The sequence below is a fragment of the Aotus nancymaae genome, unplaced genomic scaffold (assembly GCF_030222135.1).
Source record: "Aotus nancymaae isolate 86718 unplaced genomic scaffold, 86718_ANA_hifiasm-v0.15.2.pri h1tg000002l, whole genome shotgun sequence".
NCBI lineage: Eukaryota > Metazoa > Chordata > Mammalia > Primates > Aotidae > Aotus > Aotus nancymaae.
In genome coordinates, this window is record NW_026988413.1 from 55733040 (window position 1) to 55748690 (window position 15651).

At 36.4% G+C, this 15651-nt stretch overlaps 1 protein-coding gene across 5 annotated transcripts in view; it reads left to right on the forward strand.

Moving 5' to 3' along the window:
• Positions 1-15651, forward strand: part of PTPN12 (protein tyrosine phosphatase non-receptor type 12) — a 108288-nt gene that overhangs the window by 42388 nt on the left and 50249 nt on the right. For all 5 annotated transcript variants that reach the window (XR_010342046.1, XM_012466558.3, XM_064374862.1 and 2 more), the window contains 3 exons: positions 8465-8541; positions 10362-10457; positions 12468-12506. Coding sequence is in view for 4 of the 5 variants with exons in the window: in XM_012466558.3 (XP_012321981.2) it covers positions 8465-8541; positions 10362-10457; positions 12468-12506 (212 nt within the window). In the remaining variant the exon portion in view is untranslated. The remainder of the gene's footprint in view (positions 1-8464; positions 8542-10361; positions 10458-12467; positions 12507-15651) is intronic.

Genomic DNA, 15651 nt, shown 5'->3' on the forward strand with positions numbered 1-15651 from the left:
ATTTTTAATTGCCAGATTCGGTGGTCTTTTTTTATTCTTTATTCTAACAGAAAGAATAGTGATTATTCAAGAATATTGAACTGTTTTGATGCCATTGATACATCCCTATTTTTGAAATGTTCTTCTTCCATGATAACTCTTTTAAAGCACCCCTTCTTTTATCTCTTTCCTTCTTTTCTCCACTAACTTCTTTGCCTCAATTTAATCCTTCATCTTTTTGTTGTTCTACATTATTATCAGCTGTGGGATGTATGGATAGCCTGTGTTGGCAGAATTAACAAGTGGCAACATATAGCATAATGGTAAAGCATTCTGATTCTGGAAGTTGAAATCCTGACTTCACCACTTGATAGCTCTATGGCCTTGGACCTTGACCAAAACTAAGGATGCCTTGGTTTTGTCATCCTTAAAATGAAGATTATATTAATACTATTTAGGATTATTTATGCAATAGGTTAATATTAATGCTTAAAAGTGTACCTAGCACATAGTAACCTCTCATTAAGCTTTTGCAAAGTACACTCCACTTTTCTCACCCATTGTCTTAGTCGATTCAGGCTGCTATTACAGAAATACCATGAACAGGGTGGCTTATTAAAGCAGACATTTATTTCTTAAAGTTCTGGAGACTGAGAAGTCCAAGATGAAGGCACCAGCAGATTTGCTGTCTGGTGAAGGTTCACTGTGGTTCATAGATGGTGCCTTCTCTCTGCACCTCACAAGGTGGAAGGGGCAAACAAGCTCCCTCGGGCCTTTTCAGTAAAGGCCAGTAATCCTATTCACAAGACATGACCTAATCATCTCCTAAAGGCCCCATTAATACTGTTGCATTGGAATTTAGGTTTTAACGTAAGAATTTGGGAGGGACACAAACATTGACACCACAGCACCAGTCTGCTTCAGAATAGGGGATGACATGGCTTTCTGGATACTTTGTATTAAACAAAATAATCTTAAGATGATTTTACATTGCTCTGGAATTATTAATGCACACATTCAAAGAATTAGTCTATCCAATTCCTTTTTCTGTCATCTAGGGAAATCTTAAACAGCCTTGTTTCTGTTTTCTTTTGTTGTTTCATTTCTTTTTTTGTTTGTTTGTTTTGTTTTGTTTTTATGAGACGGAGTCTCACTCTGTCCCCTAGGCTGGAGTGCAAGGGCACAATGTTGGCTCACTACAACCTCCACCTCCCGGGTTCAAGCTGTTCTCCTGCCTCAGCTTCCTGAGTAGCTGGGATTACAGGCACCCACCACCACACCTTGCTAATTTTTTTTTTTTTTGTAGAAATGGGGTTTCCCCATGTTGGCCAGGCTAGTCTCGAACTCCTGACTTCAGGTCATCTGCCTACCTTGGCGTTTACTCATTTTACAGAAAGCTTTGAGCATATACTATATGCTGGCACTGCAACAAAAAAAAACTGGCAAAAATCTCTGCCCTTGTGGAGCTTATGTGTTAGTCAAGGTGATAGACAATACGAATTAACATATATGGTCTGCCATGTGGTAATTAGTGTTATTGAGAATATAGTTGGAATGAGGGGTACAAAGAAAGCAGAGGATAGAAGGGGAAGTTTACAGTTTTGGCTGTCACAACTGGGGTATGGGAGTGGACAGGCTGCTAATGGCATCTAACAGGTAGATACTAGGAATACTGCTACACATCCTGCAATGCACAGGATGCAGCCCCCACCCCCAAACAAAGACTTCTCCGGGCCAAATGTCAATAGTGCCAGTGTTGAGAGACCTTGTCCAAGAGCCTGAGCTCTTAACCACTGTGCAGTATTCAGAGTGACAGTGCCTTTTTTCCTTTAAGTTATCTAAGGTTTAATAAGTAGGTCTCCAGTAAATTTCTAGTTATTTTGATTCTGATTTTTTTTTTTTGAGACATAATCTCACTCTGTTGCCCAGGCTGGAGTGCAGTGGTGGGATCTCTGCTCACTGCAACTTCTGCCTCTCAGGTGCCAATAATTCTTGTGCCTCGGTCTCCCAAGTAGCTGGGATTACAGGCGTACATAACTATGCACAGCTAAATTTTTGCATTTTTAGTAGAGATGGGGTTTTCCTATGTTGGTCAGGGTGGTCTCTAATTCCTGACCTCAGGTGGTCCACCCGCCTTGGCCTCCCAAAGTACTAGGATTACAGGTGTGAGCCACTGCACCCAGCCTAGAAATTTATATTGAAAGTAATTGTACTGAGAGATATGTGCTTTTTTACTGTTAGATAATTATTTAATTTGTTGCCTGGGCAAAGTGGCTCACATGTAATCCCAGCACTTGAGGGGGCCAAGCTGGGCTTGAGCTCAGGAGTTTGAGACCAGCCTGGGCAACATAGCAAAACCCAGTCTAAACACACACACACACACACACACACACACACACACACACACACACACACACACACGCACTTGCATAGCAAAACCCAGTCTCCACACACAAACAGACACACATACACACAAAGATTGGTGCATACCTGTGTTCCCAGCTACTCAGGAGGCTGATGTGGGAGGATCACTTGAGCCCAGGAGGGCAAGGCTTCAGTGAGCCGTGGTTGAAACACTGCACTCCATCCCTGGTAACACCCTGTCTCAAAAAATAAGAAGGAGAAGAATTTTTTTTTTTTTTTTTTTTTTTTTTTTGAGACGGAGTTTCGCTCTTGATACCCAGGCTGGAGCGCAATGGCGTGATCTCGGCTCACCGCAATCTCCGCTTCCTGGGTTCAGGCAATTCTCCTGCCTCAGCCTCCTGAGTAGCTGGGATTACAGGCACGCGCCACTGTGCCCAGCTAATTTTTTGTATTAGTAGAGACGGGGTTTCACCATGTTGACCAGGATGGTCTCGATCTGTTGACCTCGTGATCCACCCGCCTCGTCCTCCCAAAGTGCTGGGATTACAGGCTTGAGCCACCGCGCCCGGCCGAAGGAGAAGAATTTAATTCATTAACTTTCTTTGCACGTTTAATATGTGCAGTGCTTGCAGATATAGTATTCTTAAAACAGCTTTGAGGTATGATTTACATAGCCATGAAATTTATCCATTTTAAATGTGCAATGCAATGATTTTTTTTTTTTAAAGTAATTTTATAGAGTTTTATAACAGTTAAACTAGTTTTAGGACTTTTTCATCATACCCAAAAGATCTGAGTCGTCAGCCCTGGGCAACTGTTAATCAGCTTTCTGTCTGTATAGATTTTTCTTTTCTGTGAATTTAACATTAATGTAGTCAGACTATATAGTCTTTTGTGTCCGACTCTTTAACACATTTTAAAGATTCATTTATGATGTAACATGCATCAATAGTTCATTCCTTTTTGTTGTTGAATAATATTCCATTGTATGGATGATGAACATCATGAATAATGCTGCTATGAACATGTCATACAACTCTATGTGTGGATCTATGATTTTGTTTTTCTTGGATGGATAGCAAGCAAAACCGTAGAGAGGAATAGTTGTTTTCATTCTTTTGATCTTTAGATTCTTTATAAATTGGTTAATAAGAGTACCAAGCTGGCCGGACGTGGTGGCTCACACCTGTAATCCTAGCACTTTCAGAGGCTGAGGTGGGCGGATCCCTTGAGGTCAGGAGTTCGAGACCAGCCTGGCCAGTATGGTGAAACCCCGACTCTACTAAAAATACAAAAATTAGCCGGGTGTGGTGGCACACGCCTGTAGTCCCAACTACTCGGGTGGCTGAGGCAGGAGAACCACTTGAACCTGGGAGGCAGAGATTCAGTGAGCCAAGTTGGTGCACTGTAGTCCAGCCTGGGTGACAGAGCTAGACACTGTCTCAAAGAAAAAAGAGCACCAATGAAGAATATTAAAATAGCCACCCAGGTTCTTCCTCGCTACTTCTAGTTCCCGGCGCTTTGCTGGGTTTTAATGGTGGCCAACATCATGGGTGCTGTGGCTTTCTCCATATGGTGTCACAGGAGCTAAGGGTGCTGCTTAAGGAACTGCAGAAAATTCAGACAGGACACTCAGTCTGCTGTGGCAGTGGAATGTGACAGAAAAGCCAGCCAGGAGGGCAGGGAGCAATCCTCAAGGTCCTGGCTGACCCACCATTGAACAGGGCTTGGTGTGTCATTGCTTCTAGGCATTTTTAGTGGACAGAACTGGGATGGATATACACTTGTTTATTTGAAATTATGCATTTGTTCCATATTCCAATTCCAGCCCACCCCTTCTTTGCCCAAGTTGCTCTATGGTCAAGTGAGTGAGAATAGGTGGCTACATTTACAGCCTTGTTGCTCACTGCTTCCTTCTTCCAGTAGTCCCATGGTGCTTCACACCTCTTCAGTAAATGTACTGATTTGAACCCAGAGCCTTGGCTTTGAAATCAGACAGCCCCAGTTTCAAATGTGGTGCTGCCACTTGACTTTTGTGATTTGGGTATACTCCTATCTGTGCATAGCGATATAAAATTCTGTGCTTAGAGGAAACATTCATTTCGTGATAGCTATTTCTTATTAATTCTATACTTTTGAACCTGAGATGCTATCTATAATGCCCTGTTTTTATTTCTTTTTAATCAGTTGGCAAACTTTTCATTCCCTGAGACCCAGCTTGTTACATCTCTGAAGACTGTTGATATCCTCAAGATGTTCCTTACTCCCTTTCTTTGCTTTTACTTTACTATGGATATATGGACAACATTATTGTGCTTATTACGTGCAACAAATATTTATTGAATGAATCATATTAAAATTCACATATAAAGTGCCAAAAAAATCAAAATACACGTTATGCTGCGTAAGTAGCATAATGTTGATTTTTAAATTCTCTTTAATATGCTATGAGTACATAGTAGAAAGCAGTGACTACCAAATTTGCCTGTGTTTTAGAATTTAATGGGAAGTTTTAAAAAGGGCATTTCTGAATTTTCTAAATCCCATTTTGAATTTGCTAAATTAAACTTACTGCAAGATATAGTACTCCAGAAATCTTGGATTTTAATTTGCTTTCCCCAGCTGTTGAATGACTGGGGGTAGATGAAATAAGATTCGAAAAATGTTGGTAATTATTGAAGCTGGGTAATAAGTATACAAAGATTCATTATACTGTTCTATTTTGGTGTATGCTTAAAATTTTCCATCTTAGAAAATTTTTTTAAAAAGAAAATTACCAGCCTGCATGTAGCCAGCCTGGCACTAGTCTCAACTATCATTTGGGAGCCACTATTCTCATTTGGATTTACAGTCACCAGAAACATTTACTGAGGAACCAGTGGTAAACCAGCTATTGTATTCTGCCTTTGAGATACTTTGAATAGAGGCTAATATGCCATATGAATAAGGGTAATTAGCTGAGACCCCTTATTACTGGCAAACATGGTAAGAGGAAGTTCCCTGTAGTTATTCAACCAACATTATCCTAACTGAATATTCTATTCTCATTTTCCAGAAGCATAGTTTTTTTTTTTTTTTGTATGTGTATTTCCTATCCCAAATGACATATAAAAGGGGGAATGGAACATGTAAGGTGGCATGACAAAGTATTGACAAACATTAACAGAGTATTGACAAAGTTTGTAAATATTGTTTCTTAGAATATAGTGAGGAGATGAATAATTTTCACCAGAAGCCAGTATGTCTTCCTTATATGTCTCTTCCTACAAATTTCTAAAAAAAACCTCTTTAAAAAATAAATTTATTAATTAAATTAGCAGAACTGGGCCTTAGTACTCTGTATAAACTTTGAGCCTATGAAAAATAAATTAGTTACTATTATTTGTTCTTTAAAACTTTGCTAAGAAGTTTATTCATGTCTGTTAACATTTCAGTATTTCCTTTTGTATTTTAACTGCCTTTAATACTCATTCATGGATTAGAAGGGATTCTAATGTGATAATAATGCATTTTTACATATTGTCCCTTCTAATCTAGAGACAACAAATATTAAGCAATTCTACTTCTTTAGAATTTCATAATCTCAAAGCATCTAACCTAAAATATTTATTAACTACAAAAGGGGAAGGCAGTAACATTCCCTTCTGATAACCAAGGAATACCGTATTAACCAAGTGGCCGTGGTTAGCATCACAAGTACTAAGGCATATGTGTATCGTGTATCCCCTGATGTGTTGTACTGAGAGGGACACAACATCATTCTGTGATATTACCAAAAATCCCCAACTTCTTTCCCATCATTTTTAAACAAATCAATTGGAGAAACTTTTTTAGATTGAAGGAGATGAAGGAGAAATAAAAATTATTATTATTTTGAGATGGAGTCTCACTCTGTCACCCAGGCTGGAGTATAGTGGTGCAATCTCAGATCAGTGCAACCTCCCACTTCCTTGGTTCAAGCAATTCTCCTGCCTCAGCCTCCCAAGTAGCTGAGATTACAGGCATGTGCCACAATGCCCTGCTAATTTTTTTTGTATTTTTAGTAGAGATGGGGTTTCACCATGTTGGCCAGGCTGGTCTCAAACTCTTGACCTCATGTGATCCACCTGCCTTGGCCTCCCAAAGTGCTGGGATTACAGGTGTGAGCCACTACGTCCGGCCACTAAAAATTAAATTTGAGATCCTTGAAAGAGATAAAAGATTAGAAAACACTGGTTTTGCATAGTCTTGTTTAATTAATAGTTTTATAACTTAATTTTGTGGTATTGATCATTGTCTTATGGTTATATAAGATGTTGCTATTAGAGGAAGCTCAGTGAGAGGTATATGGAAATTCCGTGTACTATTTTTGCAGTTTTACTATAAATCTAAAATTAGTTCTAAATAAAAAGTTTTAAACATCAGCACAAACTGGAAAAAACTATTTGTACCTCTTGTGACAGAGGGTTCATTTTTTCTTTTTACATAGATTTTATAAAAAATCAGTAGGACAAAACAGACATGGAAAAATGGGAAAAGTGTATAAACAAGTGGTTTATGGAAAAAAAGTACACATAACAAATATTTCAAAACATACACTCTTTGCATAATTCAAGAGATGGACATTAAAACAAGATCTTTTTACTTTTTGGTTTGTCAGTGATGAAAAGTTAATACCCAGTCACCCTTATTAAATAACACTTGAATAAATTGTTACATACCTTTTAGAAGGCAAGTAGCAATTCCTCTGTTAGGAATTTATCCTACGACGACACTGGTAACAGCTATATATACACGTTAGTGTTCATTGTAGTAATGTTTTTAATAGGAAAAAAAAATGGCTCATCAGTAGAGTATCCGGTTAAATAAAGAATGAAACATTCACATGATGGAATTCTCTGTTAAACTAAAAAGAGTAAGATAGCCAAGTGCAGTGGTTCACACCTGTAATTCCCATACTTTGGGAGCCTGAGGCAGGAAGAACTCTAGCTCAGAAGTTTTAGGTTATAACGAGCTGTGATCGCATCACTGTACTTCAGCCTGCGTGACAGAACGAGACCTTATCTCTATATTTTAAAATAATAAGGTAAATCTTTTTGTGCTTTGGAAAGAGTTCCACAATATACGGTAAGCTGAAAACGATACAAAACAGCATGTATAGGATGCTTGCATTTGTGTAGTAGTTTTTCAAAGTATATAGCTGTATGTCTACACAAAGTATGTTTGGAAGGGGAAAAGAAACTTTAATATAGTATCTGGTTGGGAGAGAGAGCCCTGGAATTGAAGGGCAGGGGTGGCTTACTTTTCATTTTATACCTTTCTTTAAGGTCTAATTAAAAAAAATTATATATATATACTTTTTTAAAAATAAGTAAATCAGTAAAAAATGAAAAGAAAAATATTATTTATAAAATTTTTTGTAAAGATTTTTTACTCTAAGCTACATTACCTAATAATACATATTTTTAGCCAAGAGCAGTGTTGAGCACTTTTTATATAATCTCAATTCATTAATTTGTTATAATTTAGTTTTTATGGTTTCTTGTGAAATATGAAAGTTAGATTTTCTAATAAGAATTTTAGCATATGGGCTTGTATATCACTGCAATCTGATATGTTTAGTATTCATCAGCAACCTGGTATGTTTGTTAAAAGCTGCAGGGGCTGAAACCCTAGACTCTGCTCTAGTAAATCAGGGATAATGCCCTGGAATTTGAATTTTAAAAGAGTGCCAGAGATTATTCTTATTGCAACTTTAATACACTGCTTTATACCACTGGTGGTGGTGGTGATTGGTTTGTTTGTTTTGAGACAGGATCTTACTCTGTCGCCCAGGCTGGAGTACAGTGGCTCAATCTTGGCTCACTGTAACCTCCACCTCCCAGGTTCAAGCAATTCTCCTGCTTCAGCCTCCCAAGTCACTAGGATTACAGGTGCCCACCAGGTCGTGATTGTTTTAAAATTTATTTTTTTTCCCTTCAATGTAATATTAGAAATTACCCTGCTGGTACCTAGAGTGCATTTTCATTCATTGTTTTTTAAAGTAAATGTTCTTAAGCTGTCTATTTAACCTTACTTAGACTTTGTTAGAAAATACCTGTGTGTTAACCATGCATATTTTATGAATTTTTTTTTCTTGTAGTTGATCACAGCCGAGTTAAATTGACATTAAAGACTCCTTCACAAGATTCAGACTATATCAATGCAAATTTTATAAAGGTATGTACTTACTTTAAATGGTGTTTCTCTGCCGTAGTAATGTCTTTCTACATACTAGTTTTGTAAAAACTTTTTGAATTGCTCAAACATACCAACAGCAAGAGAAATAAAAATAAAACCACTCTCCTGGCACATTGTTTTTATATGCTTTCTATTCATATAGATAAATAGTTCGTGCTTAGTTTTGTGATAGCAGAGATAACATTTTCTTTTTTATTTCTTCTTTCCCGTGGAAGTCTTACATATTACTAAAAATCTTCTCAGTCATCCCTTTGGGTTTGTATGCACAAATGAACATGATCATTCCCTGTTGCTGACCCATATAGGCTGTTTCCAATGTTTTAAAATAATAATATTGCAGTAAACATCTTTGTTCTTTTGAATAATTTCTTGGGATAAATTACTAGGGGTAGAATTGCTGGATAATATTGATTTAAAATTCTGGAACATAGCCTTAAATATAAAACTTTTGGCAGTTGTCACTGTTTCAGGTGGCAACCCAAAATCCAAGATTAAATAGTCTGTTTTGTATAACCTTTGTTTGGATACTCTTTGATGAAAAGCATTCAAGTTCTTTAGGTTATCAATATCGATAGATGCAAACTGCCACTTGATTCAGTTTAAATAAAAGGCTTTTTTTCCCATCAGCTAATCTGTGTTTTTAAATCTGTCAGGTGATACGATAATATAATTTTCACTTATATATGGTGTTTATACATATTTGCATATGATGTTTTTGTTGATAAAAATGTTAACTGATAAAAGTTTATGTGAGGCTGGGCACAGTGGCTCATGCCTATAATCCCAGCACTTTGGGAGACAGAGGCAGGTGGATCACCTGAGGTCAGGAGTTTGAGACCAGCCTGGCCAACATGGTGAAACCCTGTCTCTACTAAAAATATAAAAATTAGCCAGGTATGGTGGTGCATGCCTGTAATCCCAGCTACTCGGGAGGCTGAGGCAGGAGAATCACCGGAACCCGGGAGGTGGAGGTTGCAGTGAGCCAAGATCACTCCACTGCACTCCAGCCTGGGCTACAGAGTGAGACTCTGTCTCAAAAAAAAAGTTGATGTGGTAAAATTAATATCTGTGCCAACATTCAGCAGTCGTGGTTTTAAATAAAAATTTCTTGTTTTAAGAAAGTTAAAAACCAAAATCAATACATTAAGTAAAAACTAATAAATTGATGGTTTGCTATTTCAGATGTTGTCCATGTTCATATTCTTTTATAAGGGTGTTTGTTAAAAGTTACAGTTTTTAATTATGCTTAATGACACTGATAAGTTGTATGAGTCAGTTATGTGTCAGTTTAGTATTTTAGTCAATAACCCTGTTTGGTATATTCTTATGTTCATTATTAAAAACCTGTATAGTAGATGTTTGATAAACTTTTAAGCTGAATAGATAATGGAAGATAGCTATGGAAGAAACTAAGAAAGAACTGTTTACTAGTTTTGGTATTGTTTTAGAATCAGAGCATGCTTTATATTTCTCCTACAGTTAGCCTTGTTGAGTAGGTATTAGGGCTTTTGTTTTTAATGCCTAGATAAGTAATAATTTTTAATTAGCATAAGGCAGTTCTTAATTACCTATTCCTTGCACCATATCCAGTAAACACACAGAAGTAGTAACAGTCATCAAAAGTGAATTGAATATATTTTGCCATGCTTTATTTAATGTACTATAAAAGATATGTTGTTTGGAAATGGTTTAAGTTAAAACAACAATATTACTAATAAAATTTGAAACCTTATATTTTAGGTAATGAAATATTTCTGATAATCAAAATAAATGTGAAATTTGCTTTTAACCATTTTTAGGGTGTCTATGGGCCAAAAGCATATGTAGCAACTCAAGGACCTTTAGCAAATACAGTAATAGATTTTTGGAGGATGATATGGGAATACAATGTTGTGGTAAGTAATTTACTTTTTACAATAATTTTGAGAAATATATATGTAATGACATAGGATGTTTTACTGAATAAGGAATGAGAGTTAGTTTTTTTTTAATCCATAATGATATGTTTACTTATTGCTGATGTTTACTAAAAAGATGGACACTGATTTTTAGGATGTCTCATTAAATTTTTACAAACTAGGCTAAATATTTTAACAAGGTATGATAATAATTTAAATGTTGTCCTAAGTCAATAACTAATGATACAACTATCAACTTATAAAAAAGCAGAAAAGGATCAGTGCTCTAATAGGTCAATAAAATACTTGATAATACAGCTATACTTATTTGAGTCCCTCTTCTTAGGAAAATATATGTAAACACCTAACTATAAACAATTATATACGGTATAAGGGAGTTTGTTTCATCTGCCCTTTTGTTCTTTTGGATGAAGGGAATAATGTGCCCTTAGATTTGGAAGCAGGGAAATGAGTTGGAATACTGCAAAGAGCTACCCTGTACTGCTGTGTATTACTCTTGAAATCTAAGCATGTGCATTGACGCTTTCCATTGTGTGGGTGTAGAAAATCAGTAATGTGAAACTTTCATTTTTTTCTTAAGACTTTTTTATGGAATTGTAATGATCTAAAGCATTGACATCCTCTGGTCTTTGAAAGATTAATGAAAGGAGGGGAATTTTCCAGTTATTTGTATTTGCTGTACTTCACTTTAAAAACTAGATGTGCTCGTGGATTGACTGAGAAGAGCATGAAGAAAGTTTCTGGATGATGGGAAGATCCTATATATTGATAAAATTTGTGTTGCACAGATGTATGCGTTTGTTCAAACTCAGAGAATGTTCACTTTAGGATTTGTACATTTCATTGTATGTAAAATTTACCTCAAGGGAAAAATACTGGAAACAATATTAAAAATTACTGTGTTCTAGATAATAATATGCATGCTGAAGTATTTTGTGGAGAGTGTACTGATGTTCAAAACTTAATTTGAAATGCATTTTTAAGGCCGGGCATGGTGGCTCATGTCTGTAATCCCAGCACTTTGGGAGGCCAACGCAGGCAGATCACCTCAGGTCAGGGGTTTGAGACCCTGACCTGGCCAACATGGTGAAACCCCTTCTCTACTAAAAATACAAAAAAATTGGCTGGACATGGTGGTGGGCGCCTGTAATCCTAGCTACTTTGGGAGGCTGAGGCAGGAGAATTACTTGAACCTAGGAGGCAGAGATCACGCCAGTGCACTCCAGCCTGGGCAACAGAGCTAGACCCCTTCTCAAGAAAAAAAAAAGAAATGCATTTTTAAAATAAGATGGATTGATAGAGGGATAGCTATGTGATAAAATTTGGTTAAATGTGAATGATAGAATATAGGTGATGGCTATACAGTGTTAACTGTAAAATTCTTTCAACTATGCTGTGTGTTTGAAAGTTTACATTATAAAATGGGGAAAAGCAGATGTAATCACTTTTAAAAATGGTGTTAAATGCATTCAATATTTCAGTAATTCTAAATGTATTTTTAATTAACAGTGCTATTTATAATTAGGTAAATATCCTAAAAGTGGTATTTTAATATAATTTCAGAAGAATAATGTAATTTTTTATATTATTTTATATTATATTTTTATTATATAATATATTATATATTAACATATATTATATAATATAATTATATATTATATATAATTTCAGAATAATAATTAATAATTATATTAATATAATTAATTTCAGAAGAATAATATAAGATTCATATAATTTAATTCAAATCAAATAAATCATGTTAACTAGAACCAATTTAATTTGTTGCTATATAGTTAGCCCTTGTTTGGAAAGCCTAATTTTGATAATTTCTTTAACTTACACATTCAATATTGAAACAAGGTTTTTAGGCAAGCCAGTTAGAATTCTCAGGGTACAAAGTAATTCTTGAAATTTGTATTTTATTAAAAAGTAAAATTGTGTTTGACTGATACATTCTTCATCTCACTCCCCACCATCACTTTTTAGATCATTGTAATGGCGTGCCGAGAATTTGAGATGGGAAGGGTATGTATAACCTATTCCTCTTATTATTTCATTTTAGGGATAAATATTCTTGGTCTTTTATTAATATCATAGTCTGAACATAGGCAGTTAATGGTTCGGCTGATGCTTTTATTTCATACGAGGAACAAAATAATCTCTCAAGCATGTTTTCTTTTATACAATTTTGTAAGTATATTTTATTATACACAGGCATACCTCAGAGATATTATAGATTTAGTTCCAACCACCATAGTAAATCAAATTTTTTGGTTCTTCAGTGAATATAAGTTATATTTTTATGGTATTATAGTCTGTTAAATGTTCAGTAGCATTATATGTATAAAACACTTCATGCCTTAATTTTTTTTTTTTTTTCTTTGAGACAGAGTCTTGCTCTGTCACCCAGGATGGAGTGCAGTGGTACAATCTCAGCTCACTGCAGCCTCCGCCTCCCGGGTTCAAGTGATTCTCCTGCCTCAGCCCCTCGAGTAGCTGGGATTGCAGGCACCCACCACCACACCCAGCCAATTTTTGTAGTTTTAGTAGAGATGAGGTTTCATCATGCTGGCCAGGCTGGTCTCGAACTCCTGACCTCAGGTGATACATCTGCCTCAGCCTCCCAGACTACTAGGCTTACAGACATGAGCCACTTCACCCAGCCTTCCATGCCTTAATTTAAAAATACTTTGTTACTAAAAAAACATAATGATCATCTTAGCCTTCATCTAGTTGTCATCTTTATGCTGGTGAAGGGTCTTGTTGATGTTGATGGCTGCTGACTGATCAAGGTGTTGTTTGCTGAAGGTTGGAGTAACTGTGGCAATTTTTGATAAAATAAGACAGGGCCAGGCATGGTAGTTCACACTTGTAATCCCAGCACTTTGGGAGGCTGAGGTGGGAGGATCACTTGAGCCCAGAAGGTGGAAGCTGCCATGAGCTATGATTAGGCTACCGTACTCCAGCCTGGGCAGAGGGAGACCCCACCTCTAAAAAAGCAAAATAAGAAAATATTGAAGTTTGCCACATTCATTGTCTCTTCTTTCATGTAAGATTACTCTGTAGCATGCCGTGCTGTTTAATAGCATTTTACCTATAGTAGAACTACTTTCAAAATTGGAGTCTGTCGTTTCAAACTCTTGCACTGCTTTATCAACTAAGTTGATGGTTATCAACTAAATCCTTTGTTGTCATTTCAACAGTGTTCACAGCATCTTCACCAAAACTAGATTCCTTCTCAAGAAACCACTTTTTTTCTCATCCATAAGAAGCAACTCCTCATCTATTCCAGGTTTTATCATGAGATTGTCGCAATTCAGTTCCATCTTCAGGCCCCACTTCTAATTCTCTTGCTGTTTCTACCACATTTGCAGTTACTTCCTCTACTAAAGTCTTAAACTCCCCCTCAGAGTTATCACGAGGGTTGGAATCAACTTTTTCCAAACTTGTGTGAATGTTGATATTTTGACCTCCTCCCATGAATCATGAATATAATTAATAGCATCTAGAATGCTGAATCCTTTGCAGGTTTTTTAGTTCACTTTCCCTAGATCCTTCAGAGTAATCATTATCTATGGCAGCTTTAGCTTTACAAAATATGTTTCTAAATAATAAGACTTGAAATTTGAAATTATTCCTTGATCCATAGGCTGCAGAATGGATGTTGTATTAGCAGGCATTAATCTCCATGTATATGTCCATCAGAGTTTTTAGGTGCTTTGTAAACAGTAATATTTTGAAAGGAATCTTTTTTTTTCCAAGCAGTAGTCCCCAGTAGTGAGCTTAAAATATTAAACTGTGCTGTAGGGATGGGCTGGGGGTGGGGTTGAAAAAAAAAAACATGCTGTAAACAGATGTGCTGACATCCAGGCCTTATTCTATTTATAGAGCACAGACAGAGTACATTTTGCATGATTTTAGAGCCCCTAGGATTTTCAGAATGGTAAATGAGCATTGGCTTCAACTTAATGTCACCAGCTGCATTAACCCCTAACAAGAGAGTCAGCATGTCCTTTGAAGCTTTGAAGCTAGACATTGACTTTTCTGTAGCTCCGAAAGTCCTAGATGGCATCTTCTTTCAATATAAGGCTGTTTCATCTACACTGAAAATATGTCGTTTAGTATAGCTTGGTTCATCGGTGCTCTTAGCTTAGATCTTTGGATAACTTTCTGCAGTTTCTGCGTCATAATTTGATGCTTCATCTTTCACTTTTATGTTATGGGAGCAGCTTCTGTCTTAAAACTCATGAACTAGTCTTTGCTAGCTTCTAACTTTCCTTCTACAGCTTCCTCATACTTCATAGAAATGAAGGGAGTTAGTGCTTTGCTCTGGATTAGGCTTTGGCTGGTAGGAATGTTGTAGCTGGTTTGATCTTCTATCTAGACTACTAAAGCTTCTCCATGTAAGTAATAAGCTGTTTGACCTACTCAATTGTTTGTGTATTTCCCAGAGTAGCTTTTTAATGTCCTTCAAAAGCTTTTCCTTTGCATTCTAAACTTGGCTAGTACAAGAAGCCTACCTTTCTTCCTGTGTCAGTTTTTGACATGCCTTCCTCACTAAGCTTAATCATTTTTAGATTTTTTATTTAAAGTGAAAAGTATGTGACTCTTTTCACTTGAACACTTTGAGGCCATTGTGGGGTTATTAGTCTTATTTCAGTACTGTGTCTCAGGAAATAGGAAAGCCCAAGGAGAGGAAGAGAGACGGTACAAAAACTTGTCAATGGAACAGTGATAACGCTCACAACATCTGTTGATTAAGTTTGCCACTTTATATGGGAGCAATTTGTGGCACCCCAGAACAATTAGAGTAGTAGCTTCAGACATCACTGATCAGATTACAATAACAGATACCATCATAATAAAAAGGTTTGGAGTACTGCAAGTGTTACCAACATGTGGCACAGACCTGAATGAGCACATGCTGTTGAAAAAAGGATACCAATATACTTGCTTGGTGCAGGGTTGCCTCAAAACTTCAATTTGTAAAATATGCAATGTCTGAGAAACACAGTAAAATGAGGCATGCCTGTACTTACAATAATTAATTATGTATTATTACTTAGTAATCTTCAAATATTTAGTGGTGGTGTAAGTAGAATGCCATCTATGGACTAAAATAGAGAGGTATTTTTAAATAGGAATAATATTGAGCAAGTGAAAATACATG